General features: G+C 50.5%; 1 protein-coding gene across 1 annotated transcript in view; it reads left to right on the top strand.

The window, feature by feature from the left end:
- CPXM2 (carboxypeptidase X, M14 family member 2) overlaps window positions 1-19,136 on the top strand; it is a gene marked incomplete at its 5' end in the record, with an annotated part of 98,038 nt that overhangs the window by 21,825 nt on the left and 57,077 nt on the right. The window contains 2 exons of the mRNA XM_023533765.1: window positions 4,401-4,510; window positions 17,990-18,129. Coding sequence (XP_023389533.1) covers window positions 4,401-4,510; window positions 17,990-18,129 — 250 coding nt within the window. The remainder of the gene's footprint in view (window positions 1-4,400; window positions 4,511-17,989; window positions 18,130-19,136) is intronic.

Raw genomic sequence — 19,136 nt, 5'->3', positions numbered from 1 at the left:
GGAAGTTCTGCAGATGTCACCTGGGGGACCAGGAGGTGGGCTTGAGCCTTGGCCCGAGGGACTGGGAGCTGGTGGCTTTGCAGTGTTTTCTTAATTATCCTCTGTGACTTCTTTGTCCATGAAGAGTTGTTCCACTTGGCGGGTGACCCCGAGACTGAAGAGCAACTATTTTGCTCGTATTGGACGATGAGTCGACCTGCCGGACGGAAGTCCTGAGGAGGAAGTTCCCAGGGTAGAAGAAAGAGGAAGACGATGCGTCAGGTCGAACTATGTTGAAATTCCTCAGAGTTGAGTATTTAATATGGAGAACATTTCGACACTCTGTGTTTCGAATTAACTTAGAATCTTTAAATCCAAAGATAATTTTCCTGCTCATTATTTTCCTGCCTCTATTTTTCCATCCTTCAGTGTAGGAAAAGCCTTCACTTTTCTAAACGTGAAGATTTCTGTGTCAGACTTTCAGTGTACGTGTTCAGATGGGCCTAGGAACTTTTGTCGGGAACAGTGTGATTCTGACCTGGGAGCTTTGCCTCGTGCATCTTTGCAGAAAGCGGGGTGGAATCGAGAGTTTGTGCTTAAACCAGTTTATATTGAAACTTTTTACTAATTACGAAATGTTTCCAAATGTGGTTTTGGGAAGGCAGGTGACTCTCAGCTGATCTAGCGTGTAGTTTTAGCTGAGCTTAGCGGGATATGGCATTACGGGGTACAGCGCCCCGCAGTAGGCGGGCGCTCCGCGGTAGGTGGGGATGCAGGAAATGTTTGTCACGCTAAATTGCATCGGTGGTTATGGGAACGGACTGAGAGTCAACGTGAAACGGACATGTGGTGGAGAGGGCATGGAGGTGTGCCGGAATAGGCGGCGGCCTCCCGAGTGAGAGCCGTGTCTCTGACCCCAGCTGGGGCTTCTGCCATCTGCCCGTGCGGGGACAGGACTCCGAGGAGGAGGAAGTTGCCACAGCCCTGGACAGCTTCTTCGGTAGTAGACTGTGGGGGACAACTGGGACACGTGCGTCAGCTGCAGTAGTCACATACGCAGCCAAGGAGCCAGCGGGGCTTCTCCTGCCAGGCAGGCTTGATGTGTGGAATGTCATGGAGAATGGCTGCTCTCCAGACACTCTCACCAGTGGGCTTCTGTGTCGGATCATGTGCACGTGTGATCTGATTGCTGCCGGCGTTGGTGGCCTCTGTGACATCTCGTAGATGAGGCAATGGGCTGAAGGCGGGGGGAGGGAAGACTCTCTGGGAGTCAGAGGGTTACGACCCTGTGCTGCAGGCTCCCTTCAAGCAGGGAGGAAGGAAGAAGAGAAACGGGAAAATGGTGTGTTACGGAGGCCACGGGGGCCGGGGAGGTGGCTTCCGTAGACAGGCAGCTCCACACGCCCGTCCCACGGACATGTCGGCTGTGAACTTGGAGACCTGGCACTAATTCCTCCTGCTCACAGGAGGACGTGTTCCCAGTAGGCAGACATGAGATGAAGCGAGTCGTGCCCTCTCCGGGAGGCGCGGTGTGAGGTCCAGTGGAGACCCCTGAGAGGTGTGATGCTGTGGGGGTCCGCCACCTGCACCCCGTTCCTCTGGCAGCACATGGTTTGTGGATGATGAAGACTCTCGTGGCTCTCCCTGCACCTGTCCCGTGTCCCTGCCTTGGTCCCTTCTGCGGGATTCCTGCCATCCCTCCGATGATTCCTCTTCCGGTTTAAGGTAACCATGGTTGGTTTCTCACCGCCCGAGGAGCCGCACCACCCACGTGCAACGGGAACGTCGTCTTTGCCTGTGAAGGGCATGGCGTGTTCTCAGTGTAAAGCCATCTCCGGCTTCTTTACAGTAGCATGGCTGATGAAGAAGGATTTCAAACAAAACTAACTTCTCTAAAGAGAGTGTCCTCTAGTAAGAAAAACAAAATCCTTATGAGGAGTCCCTGACGACTGCGTCTGTGAGCGGGCCGAGTGTGTGTGTTCGCCTGGGTGCCCCACCAAAGGCGTCATCGGCTGTGCTGCAGATGGAGGGAATGGCTTTTCTAGCATGTGCTGTCACGGCGTCTCGAGAGTGACGGGAGTGGACGTTTGTCTGATGTGGCAGCTGACAGCATCGTCAGCTGTGTGGAAGGCTGCCTCACCAGGTGTGCATGATGATCCAGCCCCTTGAGAGGGCAGGCGTTGAGATTTTGAGTTGATATTAGATGTGCCTCCCTCCCCCGCCCCAATTATGGGCACTTTTCACCTCTTGTGTACCTTGGGGAGAGATGTGGGGTGCTTCCACATATCACCGGGAGAGCAATTTTAATGAACATGCAATTTTATTCATGTAGTTCCTTTTCGAATTATAATGTTCATGTATGTACATGAAATTTTCCTTTTCTGGAAGAAACGCTTTGGATAGCAAATGTTGCTTTATTAGCTAGTAAATAATATGTATGCGTGTCCGCCCACCTGTCTGTCTTTATCTAAATGGTATGAATGGAAGGCGTGAGCTGGACGCAGTGTGCGGAATTCACCACCTGCGTTGTTTTCCGCTACCAAGGAATGGGATGGGAACACGTTCAAATGGCCACCATCCTGAGACCCACGTGGGGCAGCTCGGACGCTTGGGCACCTGCTCTCAGGTGGCTGCCCGCCTGAGGGGCAGGTTCCGTGACTGTCATGGCCGGTAGTGGCAGGCAGTGTGGATTTCTGGAAGTTGGGTAAGAAAGAGCCTTGCTCAGTTGTCAGACACTTGAAGTTAATTTCGGGCAGGCAGGATGGAGAATCGCTCGGTGAACGTTTGGAACCGAGAATGTCCTCCAGGCGTCCAGGACATACCCCAGTGAAGGACCCGGTGATGGTGACTAGATTACTCTCTGTGGACTCAGCCTCGGGTGGCGAGGGGTGCTCGCTGCAGGGACCTCCGCTAGCTCCATGACCCCCTTGCTGCATTGCCCCCTCCCAGGCTCGCTGCTGGAACCCCCATTTGCTACATAGCTTCCCACTTGCTGCACCCCCTCTCCATTAACTGTGTTCCCCCATTCGCTGCATGTCCCCATTCTCGTGACCTCCTCTTGTGGCATGCCCCCTCTCCAAGAAGCCGGCCATTGCTTGCGGTGCCACCGGAAGCCCTGTGAGTTCTCTAGCGGCGTCATGCAGGTGACAGTGGCACCACCAACCCCCCCGTCCCCCACTCCTCACCACACTGGGTGCTCACGTCTGCATCCCCGTGCACGGCACAGACAGCTGATGGAAATTCGCCCATCTGGGCCGCCTCCTGGCTGCTGTGGGCAGGGCCGGGGGACAGCGTGGCATCGTTTGAAAGCCTGGAGATGAGAATCTGGAGGCCAGGAGCTGAGGTCCAGCGGTGCCTTGGATGACTCACCTCAAGTCTCAGGACTCAGTTTCCTCTTCTGAGAACTTAAGGGGAGGACTAGATGGTGTCTTGGGTCCCAGCAGCCCTCACTTTCCTAACCAGGTGCCCGCAGAGCACCCCTGGCCGCCATCTTCCCAGGCTCCTCCAGCCTCTTGAGACGGGAGAGGCCTTTCCCCTGCGGGAGTGCGTCGTGGATGGACAGACACCCCACGTCCCCAGGTGCTCCCGGATCCCTGGGGCTCTCCCGTCTCGGCAGTGACCCCGACGGCCTGTTACCTTAGGGACTTTCTCGTACTTCCAGTGGAAATGGACTTTGTTCACTTCTGCTGCAGGGTTTTCGTTTTATTCCTCCAGGGTCGGACTTGAAGGAGGCAGCATCACTGGGACTGACCCAGCGGGTGCCAGGGCGTGAGAGCAGCCGCCCAGCAGTCAGGAGGCCTGGATTCCAGCCCGGGGCTGCTGTTACAGCTCTTACCTGTGGGGGCGATGGCGCGAGGGCCGAGGGGCTTTCGCGGCACCGGCGTCTTATTCCAGGGGCAGCTGGGGCCCGACCGTGTTTAGAAGCCACGCTCAAAGTTACCCGCTTTGTCAAGAACAGAAGACAATGGATTTCTGCCGTTTACATCGCTTTGCACATTGGCACGCACGACGCAAGGGCCGGAGCTGCCGGAGGAAAATCAACAAGTTCTGATTCATTGGCAGAGCTCAGCCCACGGGGTTGCTCCGAAATTCCTAACCAATAACGCTCCCCGACGGCGTCACCCTGTGGAAGGTTCCTTCACCAGAAACTGGGGACACTGGGGTAGCGTGGACAGCAACAGGGAGAAGGAACATCCAGGCACAAACACCCGGGGTGGGGGGGAGATGCCGGCGCCGGGGAGAACCGGCACGATGCTGACGGCGGCTGCACCGCATTTGTCCCGACAGCGGTGGGCGGGGCTGCGATGACCCCCTGGGAGTTTGGGGGGAGGAACAGAAAAGCACGTGGGCGGCTTGAGAAAAGCAGAAACCTGTTTCTTTCAGCACCCGTCCTTGTTTTTAACGAGCGTTGTCCTTTCCAGGTTGCCCGCCTCTTGGTCTGGAAACCTTAAAAATCACAGACTTCCAGCTCCACGCGTCCACGGTGAAACGCTACGGCCTGGGGGCGCATCGAGGGCGGCTCAACATCCAGGTACCGGCGCCGGGGGCGGGGTTCCGACTGCGTGGCCGGCCGCTCGGGTCACAGACCTGCGATGGCTGGTTGTGCTCGGGTGGGCACCGGGCAGGGCACTTAACGTGCCTGAGCCTCATTCTCACGAAAGGAAGGGCGTTGCTGCGGAGCCATCATCTTACAGGGGCGGGGCGGGCCCTGGACCCAGGATGGCTGTTTTCTCCTGACTTCTGAGTGAGAAGGAAGCTGCTGGTACCTGCGTCCCGGTCAGTCCGCGTCCACGTGATCTGTCTGGAAAGGACGGGGAGACGCCGAACCCCTGTGGGTTTGGGCAGGCAGTGGCATTCGCCCTCTCATCCCTCCCTGCCAGGGCTTCTCACAGAGGTCCATCACACGTATCTCTTCCAGGCTGTTCCGTGGCCTCCCCCAGGTAAAACGCTTAGTGGCTTTCTTGGGCCTGGCACTTCATGGCTGCCCTCCCTCCCTGAGGCTCAGGGGCCACCGGAACCTTGGCCCTCATCACTGTCAAGGTCCTGCTCCGAGCAGGTGAGCCCCTCCTTGCACAGTATACACCATGAGCTTCCTGTCTGCAGGGCTTTATTCTCCGCGGGCCCCCTGCCTGCACCCCTGCCTGCACCCCTGCCTGCACCCCTGCCCTCGCCACCATGCCCAAGCAGCAGAAGGCCCGCTCAGAGATGAGTGTCCTCCCGTCGCTCTAACAACGTATCATAAATGTAACGACTTAAGCAGCACAAATGTCTTCTGTCACCGTTCTGGAGGGTAAGAACCTCCTTAGGCTCAGATGGAGGTTCCGCCTTCCGCAGCCTCTGGGGAGAATCCCTTTCTTTGCCCATTCCGGCCTCTCGAGTCTCCTGCATTCCTTGCCCGTGGCCCCTTCCTTCTTCAAAGCCGGCCACGGCAGGTTGAGTGCGTCCTGCCTCCTCCGTCTTCGAAGCACTTTTAAGGACCCTCGTGATTATGTCAGGCCCACCTGGATGATCGAGGCTCGCCTCCCCACCTCGAACGATCTTAGGCGCACCTGGCAACCTTCATGCCGTTGCAACCTCGCATCTTCACAGGTGCTGGGATTAGCACGTGGTCATCTTTGTCGGGGAGAGGCTGTTTTCCTGCCGACCTATCTGCCTTTTCCCTCCCGCTCCAGCCCTGGCCGATCCGCCCCTTCTCAACTCAGCGTTTGGTCACGTAGGGTCCTGTGTGGTTCTCTAACAACCTGATTCTCTAATATTTTAGTTTTCTTTCCCCAACTGATCCGTGACTGGGTGTGGTTTCCTTTTTGCACATGCGCCATCTCATCGAGCCTTTTTTTTGAGGGAGGGGGAGGGCGGTCCTTTCATCTCCTCCATCAAGGCTGCATTCTGAGCGGCAGAGTCGACACCTCATTCTCCCAGTGGTCACTGTAAATGTGCCGGGAACTGGACAAGAGTGGACTGGGCCCCTTCACGGGGGGCTCCCGGGCTTGGGGGCATCTGTGCAGAGCTCCGGCTCCAAGCTGCTTCTGCTCTTTCCTCCCCCCCGACACTTGCCTGCGTCCGATGGACTTGCAAAGCGCTCGATCATCTCCATGTTGCAGTTCAGAAGAATTCAGGTCGAACCTTTCCAGAACTAACTTTAATGAAATCCAAAGTTGGCTTATAAGTAGTCTTTCTTCTTTTTTTAAAATAATAGTTGTTAAGAAATATTTGCATGTGTACAACTGGACACTGTGTTTTACGAGAGAATGAACTCTTAAAGTCTGAACAGTAGTAACCCTTAAAAATCTGAGAGCCTCCAGCATCTTGAACAGATTCCGGTCCTCCGAGTGAATAAAGCCAGACCGGAGCAGGGCTGGACCCAAGTGGGCGGGAGGCTGTACCGTGCGCTAATTGGAAGAGCTGTCACCTGATGCCTTGAATGCTTTCTCTATAAATGAAATGATCCTTTATTAAAGAGCAGGTGGTCACATGTACCCACACTGTCAGTCAGAAGTGGAAAGGACCTGTTCGTCCTAAATCGGTGGGGTGGGGTGGGGGGTGAGGGTCGCGTGCCTCCAGTGGGGAAGCCTGGCGCAGAGTGGGAAGGCAGAGTGCTGAGTGCAGACCTTGGCCCTGACACTTCTAGATTTGGGGGTCTTTAGAACAATTATCTTACATCTCTGAGTCTCAGTCACCTCATCAGAAAAACGAGAGTCCCAAGCATTTGCAGGATTTGTTGAATGGTGAAATTAGGAAATGAATAATTTTAAAACATTTATTGGATCATCTCATTCCTCTACTTAAGACCTCCAGTAGCTGCCAGGTGCTCTTGGGATAAACCCCTGCCCGGCCCTGTGTGATCAGCTCTCTTAACTCCTGTGTGGCACTGTCGCTTCTGAATGACGGTTGACTCGTTACCTTGGGTGTCGTCTGTCTTTCCTTGAGTGGAGCCCCTAGGTTAGAAGGGGCTTTGTCTCCCCTCCTCTCCTGTCCCCCACTGCCACCCTTCCCCCCAGGCCAGAATAGTGCCCGGCACACAGGAAGTGCACAGAGGATGTCAGATGGCAGAAGACTCGGCTGAAGTGCAGGTGGCTGTTACTAGCTCCCCTGCCTTCTCTGGGTTACCAAGGAGGCCCGGCTGGCAGGCGGGCCATGCTGCAGGGAGCAGCGGCTGGGCTGCCCTTGCTTCCTGGTCATCGTCCCTGTGTCTTTCTTCACCCAAGGGAGGCACGTGCTAGAGAGAAAGCATGCTTCTTGGGCTGAAAGTGTCGGCAGATGCGTGCTCCTGCCTTCAGCTGGGGTAAAAATGGGGGGAGGGGTGAAAATTACTTCAGCGCTAGTTGTCTTTCTGGGGATTTATTCTTTCTTCAGTGATCTGCCGTCTCCCCTGATGCCTGGTCTCATAAGAATGCCTCCACACTTGCTTGGAAGGTGTGAAATTGCTGCTTTCATAGCCAGGTCCGGCCAGCCGTCCCCAGGCCCTGGGCTCCTGCCCCCACCTGTCAGTCACAGCGCAGTGTTGCCTGTGGCGTGGGTGAGGGGCTCCAGGACATCACCCCCCATGGGGCAGGTATAACGAGGTCAGGGCCCCTCCCGTAGTTCTTCCCAGAATCAGTGCCCCAGAAACGTGGTCCGCTGTCACTCATGTTCCGAAACGCGTCTTCCCAAGCATTCCGTTCGAAACGCAGTTTAAAAATAACCCCGTCTTGTCTCACATCGAGTATTTTGTAGGCGTGGCAAGCTAATGGGACTTTATGTGTGAGAAACGCCAAGGCGTCGGAATGAGAAACCCTATTTAAATGCCATCAGGCTGGATGCAGGTGCGTTAGTCCAGCCCCTGGCCGGCCCCGGCTCTGCGGGCGCACATGCGGTTCACCCAAAATGCTCAGGCTCGCAGGCTTGGTGTGTCCTGGTTCGCCCGCTAACGCGCTGAGTGGCCTGGGGCAAGTGGCCCACCTCCTCTGAGGCTCAGTGTCTTCATCAGTCAACGGGGGGGGTCCCAGCACCCCTTCATGGAAGGCGAAGATCGAAAGGCATAAAAGGAGACTCGTCTTCGATAATTCTCCATTGCCATGTTCGTGCTGTTAGAATTCATTCGTGCAGTTGACCGCCGTTGCCCGGACTGGCCCCAGGCCCTCGGGTGCCAGCGTGTCCCCATTTCTCGGGACGCCTCTGTCTCTGGTGGAGGCAGAGCGGGAATCAGCGCCGAGAGTGGTGGGCGCTGCGCTAAGTGCCTCACGCGTGTCACATGAGACGAGTGGTACAATCATTATCATTACCTCTACCTTGTAGGATGCAGACCCGTTGGGTTGGTAGAGTAACTTGGTTAAGACTTCCTGGGAGAGGCGGGATGTGGCTACGAGCTGCTTTAAGCCTGGGGTCGTTCCCCTGACGACACCATGTGACTACCCCCAAGTCGACAGGTAGAAAAGCTCTGGATGCATCTGGGACGACACGGAGCCGTGTCTGTCTCTCTTTCCTGATGTTTATCGCACATCGATTTGCTCGTCTGTCGCCCTCGCCAAATGCTGACGTCGCGGACAGTGGGAATCTCGTCTTCGGAGCATCCCTCGGCGGTTTGAGCACACTGCCTGCACGCGTCTGCGCTCACCAAAGGTTTCTGAGGAGAAGCTGCCATGCTTCAGGGCACCATAGCTCAGTGATGATGTCTCTGGAAGGGGGCGGAGCCGGCTGCTGTGCTGCCTCTTGTGTTTGGCTCATGTGTGATGGGCAAATACAGAATGATGTAATTATGACACAGGTAGCGTTGGTTCACGTGTCAATTTTGCCAATACGCCAGTGTTTTGTGGGACCAGGCACCGGCACTTTACCCTGTAATGCACCAACACACTGAGTACAGGACCCTCCAAAGAATTCCTCTGTCCTGTACGTGGTACTTGTCACTCCCCGCTCTTCTGAGAAGGCTCTGGTGGGAGATGCAGGGGGAGGGGATAGGGTGGGGAGTGGGGGGCTGTGCTCCATTTTAGGATGCTTATCGCTCAGTTTTTTTTTTTTTTTGCATTTGCCCTTACTTCAAACTCAGCAGCTTCTACTTCCTTCCGCCCCTCCCATCGTACTGCCTTCGTCTTCTTTTTAAATGTCAAACCCTAGCATGATAGCTGTATTAAGAAAATTCGTAAGCAATTTCGCATGTCTCCTTAACCACGCTAGTATGTTTTAGGATTGATGTTTTTAGTTTTCTGATTACAGGGCCGCATAGATTTTGAAGCCTATTTTCCCCGTGAACTCCGTCTTTATAATGCAAGATTTTGCAGTCAATGAGCTTTTACTGAGTTGCATTTGCCACATTATAGCAGAAACACCTGTCTCTTTGTCTTAGTTCGTTTGGGCTGCTGTAACGGAATACCATGGACCAGGTGGCTTATAAACAACACATTTGTTTCTCACAGTTCTGGAAGCTGGGAAGTCCAAGGTGAAGGTGCCAGCAGATTCCGTGTCTGGTGAGGGTCTACTTCCTTGTTCATACACAGCTGGCGAGGGAGCTCTGTGGGGTCTCCTTTTCAAGAGCAGTAATCTTATTCAAAAGGGCTCTACCCCTGCCAAAGGCTCCACCTACTAATACTGTCACCTTAAGCATTAGGTTTCAACAGGAATTTTGAGGGGACATAAAAACATTCAGTCAATAGCATTCTTTTGTCTTCGTGTTAAGCATAAGACTTTGAAGCAGTCAAAGCACCTTCTAACTCAACTTATAACTTCTCCTTTTTGCGAGTGGAATTTTGCTTATGTCAATTTAATAGTATAAGCTTAGAGAAAAAACCCCAGGCCTTCATTTCACCAGTGCATTGAGACAAGATAGGTCTTCCAAGAATTCAGGGAAGAGATCCAGTTCAGCGGATCTCAGCGGTTTGCTCTCTTGCTAGGGTTATTCTTACTGTGTGCCCGGGACCCTTATACATAAGTCACTTGTGAGGCTGTGATCTCATTTAGAAGAAGGAATAATCATTGGCGGCTTCTGCTTGCAGACAGATTAGAAATTTAAAATCTCAAAGAAAACGAACATTTTGACGATGACCTCTAAAATCAGGCTCGGATCATCGGCCTGTAGTTGGTCTTAGGAGGTAACCCTGTATTCAGGAGGGTCATTCGATGGCAGCGCATCACCTGTTCTGTCCCCACATAATCCTCTGAGGACCCCAAGAGGTTTTCCATGACTCATAAACTGAGCGAGGAGGGTGGGTGTGTCCCACCGCCATCACCATTTGGATGCTTTCTTAGCTGGAAAGCCTGGCCACTTCAAAGGGCTGGTTTCGATTTCATTCTTACGACTCTAAAGTTAGGGCAAGTATGAGCCCGACGTGTGATCAGAAGAAATGAAATACCGAGAGCGAGACTGTCACCATGGTTCCTGCCTGTGAACTAGAGCGTGAGGGAGTTGGTGCTCGGATCAAAGTTTTGGAAGAGCCGATGCTTCGAGGTCACGAGACAAACCATGGGGTTCTGCGTTAACCCCTCCAGGTGTCTTTGTGAGATCTGCTCATGGTCGTGGCCCACGTCTCGCTCACATATGTTAGAAATGACTTGGAGTTTGACCCTTAGAGAAGTTAGCTCACCGCTGGTACCTCCTTCACGAGCGACTGTCTGGTTATGATAATGACGTCTGTCAGAGCCATCCCTCAGCCCCGCTGGAACGAACCCCAGCTCCCTCGTTAGTTCCTTCCTCAAAGGCATTCTCCAGGGCTCCTGGGTGCTGACATTAGGGTCCACTTCCAATGTTCCGGTCATCTTTTTACCTGAAGTGAGGCGTAAGCCCCGAAGGGGGCCGGTGCCTGTGGCTTTGGATGTGCCCCACAGGAAGATGCGAGGTCGGCTCTAGAACATGGAATCGAGTTTTATACTGGTGTCAAAGTTCACGTGCACGGGGACATTCCGTACATCAGGCTCACTGTTCCCTTTGGCCCCAAAGCACATTCATCCTGGCAGGAAGTCTGTGGGCAGCATCGTCTTCTCGAGCATCACCGATGCCCATCCCACCTCCGCCTGTCCCTGGCGCCATCTGCACCCAGAGTCTTCTGACGCCACAGCCCGTCCGTCCCTTCAGACCATCCCAGTTCTCCGGGTGCTTGGCCTCCCGTCTGTTTCTGGCTGCGGGAAGCATTGCTGTAACTCAGCAAGCTCTAGGGGGCGGGGCGTCTGCGTACAAGGTGCTGTGAGGGCAGAAATAATCCCAGTGGGTATCGTTCCCAAACCAAGGAATGTCCTGCCTGTTCCGATAAAGAGATTTTGTTTTGCATCTGGCTTCAAGGAACAGTCTGGGAGACAGTGTTCGCATGCCAAAACGCTGGAATTTTGGATATTTGGATTTTTATGGGAATAACAGGACCAAATATTTTAAATCATGACTCTCTTGGAAAATTCGAAACGAGTATTACCGTAACGTGCTGTTCTGAATCTCAAGAAGCTGGCATGGTAAACACATGAGCTGTGAGAGGAACTAAGACCAGGAGCACAGGACAGCAAGAGAGGGCAGCGAGGAAACCAGGACCCCGGCTGTGAAGCACAGCTCGTGGGGAGCCATGGGGCTCTGTGGGTCTGATCTGGATTCTGTCCCACTTGTTATGCGAATTTTTCTTAACTATTCAATTAAATTTTATTAAACTGATATTTCATTTCATCTTCAATATACTTGGAGGGAAACTCTGTTCTAGAGAAAAGGAAATTGAAGTCAGAGGCTAAATGACCTGTCCCAGCCCCACAGCTAGTCAGCAGAGCTGAGGCTCGAAGTTCAAGGTTTCTGGCTGCAGGTAAACCTGCGGTTCTTCCTCTGCATCTCTGTACCCAGGAGAAGGTTCAGCGTGTTCACCAGCTTGTGACCTTGTGGCCTCCCCCGAAGACCCATCTTGCAACTCGTCTCCCTGAGCCACCTCCTGGCAGGGCCCAGAGCAGTCTGAGGGGCGTGGCAGTCACACCCACGGGGCACAACCGAGCGTGCCTTCTCAAACGATGCTGCGTGGGCTGGGCCAGGCAGGCCAGGCCGACTGTCTCCTGGACGTGTATAGTCGGGAGTCTGTGTGCAGGCCATTTTGTGCTAGGCTTTCAGCGGACATAACCAACTTTCAGTGCACAAGCAGAGAAGCCAGTGTGGGGAGAGGTCGAAGGAGAGGAAGGAAGAGAAAGGTCAGAACAGGTCCTTCCTTTATCCACTTCATTTAAAAACAGCAAAACCACCTCCCGGAGAACTTTACGCGCTAGGCTCTATTATAAATTCTGGGGGAACAATGATGAGTAAATATGGAAATAGTCCCTGATCCGTTAGCAAATATTTATGGAGGACCTACTATGTGCTGGACCCTATTTAGGTGCTTGGGGTCCCTCTGTGACCAAAACAGACAATGCTTCTTGCCATCCGAAAGCTTACATTCTAGTTGGGGAGGCACATAAAAGCAAGACATGTAATAAAGTATAACTTTTATAACAGGCTAGGAGGTGCTATAGAGGGAAGAAAACAAACCGAGAGCCAGCAGTGGGGGTCAGGAGGGCCAGCTCTGGGGCGGGGACAGGTCACAGTTAAAAGTGATCAAGGTCGGCTTCATAGAGGAGGTGATACTTGCGTTAAGCTGGCTTGAGGATCAGCAGGGGGTGAGGTAGCTACGGGAAGAGCATGCTGGGCAGTGGGAATGGCTGGTGCAAGGGTCCACGGTGACAGCATGTCTGTGTCACAAGGAGCAGCAGGAGGCTGACGTGGCCAGGGCACAGTGAGCAGGGGAGAAGGCGTGGGCCCGAAGTAACGCTGGAAAGGCTTTGCTTCTGGCTTTTATTCTTGAGTCGGTTGGAGGATCCGTGGAAAATTATGGGCGTAAGAATGACATGCTGTGACTTACACATGCAAAGCACCAACCTAGTCACTGTGTTGGCTTAGGACAGCAAGCACCAAAGCAGGGAGGCCCCTTGGGGACAACCTCAGCATCTCAGACGGGGTGGCGCTGGCTCCAGCCAAGACTGGAGTGGTGGAGGTGGTGAGAAGTGGTTGGATTTTGGATGTTCGAAGTAGGATTTTCTGATGAAGAGGCGCACGAGGTTTGGGTTGAAGGGCGCCAGAGATAAAAAGAAGCACCCAGGGTGCCTCCAGTGCTTTTTGGCCTGCAATTCTGATAATCTCATTGGAAAATGAAATTATTAAAAAACCATCTCACCAGCGAATGCACAATTATAACCAGTAGTTAACACTCAGGAAGGAGAGGACCATGTGTCTTAGTTTCCTGGGGCATCTGTAACAAAGTCCCACCAACGGGGCAGCTCGTTTCTTAGAAAATTTAAATCTTTATTTCTAAATAATATGCACGTATTGATATGTATTGATTTATAAATTTTTGACTTTATCTTTTAAATTTGTATATGGAAGATGAGAATTATAGCTTATTTTTCTACACTTGTACTCCTCTTTAATGCTTCCAATAAAATTCTATCTCAAAGTTTGGGTACATCTGTATTCAAGGTTTTCGTTCTTATGGCTGTGTAAATATTGCTTACTACCGAGCCAAGAATCTAGATCTGCTTATATTTTTAAAAGCATCTCCCCGCATCCTGCAATAATAGGTCTAGGTCTATAAATACCCTTTAATATCATTATCTATAAAGTCAAGCCTGTTCAATATTTTTAGCCTCGCTTTTGTGTTTTATGTTTCTGTAGACGTCCCCAGGGGCACGTTCACTCACTGTATTCTGAATGGGTTGCTCTCCCAGTCTTCCGCAGAGACTGTCCTGGGTCTTCCTTAACCATCATCCTGAGAATTCTCTCCAGTGATGGAGCCTTTGATTCCTCGATGCGATGTCTTTCTCTTTTTGGTGTTCTGCCTCGTTTTTTGTGGAGCACCTTCTGTAGTAGCTTCATGGAAATGGTGCATGAGAAATAAATTTTTTGAGGCTCCGGGAACTTGAAAATGTCTTTATTTTATCATCACGATTGATTGGAAGTCAGCTGAGTGTAAAATTCTAGGATGAAAAATCTTTTCTTTCAGAATTTTGGTCGTTATCGCTTTATCCTTCTAGCTTTAGATGTTGGTATTTAGAAATCTGATGCCATTCTTACTCCTTTCGCTTTGTTTTATATATTTGTTTATTTGTTAATTATTATATATTACTAGTTTCCTCTTTGGAAACTTTTAGAATCTTCTCTTTATTTCTGATGTTTTGAAGTTTCATAACGATATGCCTTCGTGCAGGTCTTATTTTATTCATTGTACTAAATTCTTAGTGTTTCAGAGACTTAAGCCGTTCAGGGACATTATCTTATAGTATTTTGGTTTTTTTGCCATTTCTTCTACTAAAAATCTCCTGGATTTCTTCCTCTTCTTGCGTTATGTTTCTCTTATTGTCCATTGATACTGGAATTTGCACATTCCGAGAGCTCCCCATGCAATTCTTTTGCCTTTCTGACAATATCCTGTTGTTTCATGCAAACAAGATATTTTCTTTCAAAGGATATTAATTGTCGTTTCTTTGAGGCTTTTCTCCTGAAATTTATATTTTTAGTTTTGTCGTTGGTGTCGTTCATTCATGCCAGGCAGCATTGCGTTCTAGACTTGGATGCTGGGGCATACCTCACTCTTCAGGACGCTGATAGCCACTGAGTTCCCTGTTTTTATGTATCACATCACACCTGCCCTCGGCGATGTCTGAGCCCCCCAAATCCAGAGCCCCTGTGTGGTTTTTTTTGTTTTTTTTTAGAGAAAAATTTCAGGTTTTCTTTGGAGTAGTGGGGATGTGGGAACCTAATTTTTCTAATACACATTTTGAATCAATTCCCTGTTTTCAGCATTGCTCATTCTCACCTTCCAAGATACTTAAGAATCCAGTCTGTGAGTTTCTTAGATTCTGCGTGGTTCGCTTCACATTGCTGTGCCTCTTGTAAATTAGCACTGCCTTCTCTTGCTGAGTCATTCGGCATTCCTCCACGGATTTCTGTCTTCATATAGTTTAATTCGCCTTCTAGTTTTGCCCGAGATCAAGGTTGTGTTTCTTTATCTTGTTTTTTTTTTTTGGGCGGGAGGGGGGCGGTAAGGGAGAATTTTTGAGAGAAGAACACAGAAAAACCAACGTATTTACTCCTATCATCTTGAAACAGAAAAATCCTATTTGACTCATCTTAAATGGATGGTATCAGGTTTTCTCTTTGTTCCAGATTTAATAATCCCCAAATTTATTTTTTCTTCTGTTAGATATAATAATTTTTTTAAAGGTAAAGTAATGATGTATATAACCTAATTTCCTTGAGAAAATTACATTAATTATCAATTTATTTGGTACTGTGGCATAAATAATCATCGCACGTAGTGGAGTTTTCAAGACTAGACTAGCTTATACTTTAAGGAATTAGGGCGTTTATTTCAACAACTTCTCATTGAAATGTCTCCAAAGTTTATGAAGTATTTCTCTGCGTTATTAAACAGAAAGGGATGAATGCACCCCTCGGTTTCTCAGAGACATCGTATGAATATCGTTTATTGCCGTGTGGTATAATTTGGTGACATCCCTGGGGCTGGTACCTCCTCTCTCTCTGAATCCTCCCAAGTACTTGCTTTACAAATTTATAATTGATTTTGCCGAGGTGGCTGTCATTTCCCAGAGATGGCTGTCATTTCCCTATGAGTCAGCTTCAGGAAGGGCTTTTCAATCTCCTGACACCTTACTATTCATTTGACTGTTCGTTGAGCCCAGGAAGAGCTGAGATTGGCAGCAGAAGCAAAATATCCAGGCTGGCAAACCCAGGAACCTGAAATTGCGTTCTAGATCACAGACAGTGGGCTCTGGTTGAATGCCAGGAGGCAAGCGTTCCTGTAAGAGTCCATGCGTCTGTGGGGTGAACCTCCCGACTGTGTGGTAGCTCTGTTCTTGTCTGCTTGGCCCCTGACCAGACATCCTCAGCCTTGGCATGTCTAACACGTCGAGTCAGGCGCTTCTTTGTGGGGGGATGGCCTGTGTGTTATAGAATGTTTAGCAGCATCCCTGGCCTCTACGCCTTAGTGGCCGACAGCACACATCTCCCCCAGCTGTGACAGCCAAAAGTGACTCCCTGGGGGGGGCCACGTGGACTCACGTTGGAAACTTTACATGAGTTTTCTCTTTTTTTTAGATTTCGTAACTCTATCCTGGATAGTCGAAGTTGTAGAAAACGTATGGCAGTTAACTGCAATAGTATTGTAATTCCTTAGAATTTTTTAAAACGTGAAATAATTTTTTAGAATGTGAAACGATTTGCCAAATATCCGTTGTTTTAAATATACAGATAACTGACATTATTGAGTACTTTTTTTCAGTCCATGCTAACTGTATGTGCTAGGCCCAGGCATAATCAACACCGTAAGGGAGAAAGGATCATTATTCCCACTTTAACGGATGGGGGAGATGAGACACAGAGCATTTAAGCAAATTACCTGAGTTTAAACGGCGTGTAAATGGCAAAGCAGGATTCACACCCAAGCAGGGGACCTCGGCACAAGCTCTTCACCAGCACCCCGTGCAGGGGGTGATTTTAAGACCAAGACCAAGATGCAAGCTCCACGTGTCGGCCTCGGCCTGCCTGTGCATTGTAAGCTCCAGATGGCAGGGGTGCTCACGCTTCTACCTTTACCTTCCTACTGCCGAGGCCACTGCTTGGCATGTAGTAGAGACGCAGTGAAGGCCAATTTTAATGCACTAGTGAGACTGTTCTAAACATCGGTCTCATGGGCTGTTTACAAGAAAAGAGGAAGCACAGCAAACCCTAAGTGCAGGTTAGGGTTCCTCGAAAGAAGAGGCGCTGCGTCTCGAAAGAAGCGGTGCTGTGACGTTGGTCGTTAGGGTGCTGCAGGGCCTCTCTGACTGGGAGGATCGCTGCCTTTGGTGAAGAAAGCGAGTGATCGTGGATGTACAGCCTACAGGCTGGTCGTCTGGTTGCCTGGCAGTGTTGGGAAGGGAGAGGTCATGCTTCGTGGGTAGAAGACCGTGATATCGTAGTTTTCCGACAGTTGCCCTCAGAGCTCTTTCGAGATTGTTTCAGGAGAGGATTGGACATGCGCGCGCTGTGGTTTGGTCCTGATCCAAGGCATAGGTTAGCCGGTGCCGCCGTGGAACCCTTGGTCAACCTGCTCCTCTGCAGTCGCTGGACTCTGAGTGTCACGTCCTTAAGGCTTCTCAGAATTTGAGCTGAAAAGCGCTCAGAGGGAGAGAAGATGGGCTGGCCTATCACTTTTCTCGTTCATTTATCATTCGGACCTTTTCTCATCTGATTCTGTGCTTGCGAAATAGTCGTGGGACAATGGGATTGATGCAGAAAGGGTCTTAGGAAACCAGGAAGCATTGCTTGGTTCAAATATCCTCTTTTTTTCTTTTAAGGTCAGGAAATTCTCTTTTTAAATGGTGGTAACACAGGGAACATTCCAGAGCAGAAACTTCACCTCCCTTATAAATTCGGATCAAAGAAATCTTTGATAGCGATAGTAGTCGATATTCAACACATCAAGTGACTTAAGTACGAATAGATCAATATTCACTAGCTAAACAACCTTCAACACCTACCTCAAATATTACCTCTGCTTTGGGGCTTTCTGTCGTGGTCTCCCCAGACCAAGTTAGCTGTGCTATCCTTAAATGCTCCCATAACAGTTTGCTCTTCTTCCTTAAGTAACACATGCCCATTGTGTTCTAATGAATCTATTTTAATGTCTTTCTTCCTGCCTGGATGCTGAGCTTCTGGGAGGGGACCATTCACCTTGTATCCCCAGCACCTGGTGTGTGTGGGCTGGTACGTAGGAGACGGTCTGTGTCTGTTGGATGAGTGAGTAATGGGAGAACTCATTAAATTTCATCGTTCATACTGGGCAAGAAGAGAACATAACACATTGTAATATTTCTAACTTTTAATAATAAGCAACTCCCTCTTATGATTTAGAATAAGGAGTTCGGGGCACAATGTTTTTTTTTAAATCTCTTTCCTCATTTTCTCCCTTCCTCTCAGTCTCATGAAAAAAATCATGTTAATTTTAATTGATTCCAGGTCTTTCTGAAGAACAGGTCTCTTTCTTTGCAGGCGGGCATCAATGAAAATGACTTTTACGACGGGGCGTGGTGTGCGGGGAGGAACGACCTCCACCAGTGGATTGAAGTGGATGCCAGACGCCTGACCCGGTTCACGGGCGTCATCACTCAAGGAAGGAACTCGCTCTGGCTGTAAGTGCAGCTGGACCCGCGCTTCTGTGGACTCCGAGCCTTGGGTCTAATGTTCTGGGGTTTGGACAGAGACAGGTGGCTGCAGGGAGGTATCTGACGAGAGGTGGTAGAAGGGAAGGGAGCCGGCATGCGGACAGGAGACCATTTGCTATAGACACGCGTCCCACTGAGAAGGCGCATCCCTCGGAATGACATCCTCTCCCTTACAGGAACAGACGGAAGGATCCACCTGGTAGATTAGGCTGAGTCGACAAAGGGGCAGTCAAAACAATGCAGTGTAGGCATGAGGCTGCCATCTTGGATCCATGGTGAGTTATTGGTGCCCTGACTGGTGGACCAAATACAGCCTGAGGTAGGAACTCTGCACATACAGTGAGCAGCAGGTTACAGGTCCAAGCTACTCTCCTGGGGTAGAAGGTATTAATCGTCCAGATTCCGTGAGAAAGGACTGGAGGCCTAGGCAGCTTCCCAAATAAAGGATTACTAGAGAAGCAGTAGAAATGACGGATGAGCCAGTGTGAGGCCTGAGAACGAGATGTCGAGCCTGTGGTCAGGGCTGGATCAGGAACGAGGTGACCTGATCGTAATCCCAAGAGAGGTGGGCTGTGGCCCCTTAAAGCTCTCCATCACACGGAACGTACACGCAATGGAATAGAATGCAGCTTCAGAAGGGAAGGAAATTCTGACATGAGGACATTATGTCTACTGCAGTAAGCCAGACTCGAAACGACAAATGCTGTGACTTCACGCGCGTGAGTTGCCCAGAACGGTCAGATTCACAGAGCAGAAAGTAGCATGGCGGCTGTCATGGCCGTGGGGGGAAATGAGGAGCTAGTGTTTAAGGGGTATAGAGTTTCACTTCGCAGTAATGGAAAGTCCTGGAGATGAATGGGGGTGATGGCTGAACAACAATGTGAGTCTACTTAACACCGCGGAATCATACACTTAAAAATGGTTAAAATGATCCGTTTTATGTTATGTCTATTTTTCTATAATAAATCAAAATA

The sequence above is a fragment of the Pteropus vampyrus genome, unplaced genomic scaffold (genome assembly GCF_000151845.1).
Source record: "Pteropus vampyrus isolate Shadow unplaced genomic scaffold, Pvam_2.0 Scaffold111, whole genome shotgun sequence".
NCBI classification, from domain to species: Eukaryota; Metazoa; Chordata; class Mammalia; order Chiroptera; family Pteropodidae; genus Pteropus; species Pteropus vampyrus.
Note: the sequence above shows the minus strand (reverse complement) of the source record. Positions and strands in the feature narration are given on the sequence as shown.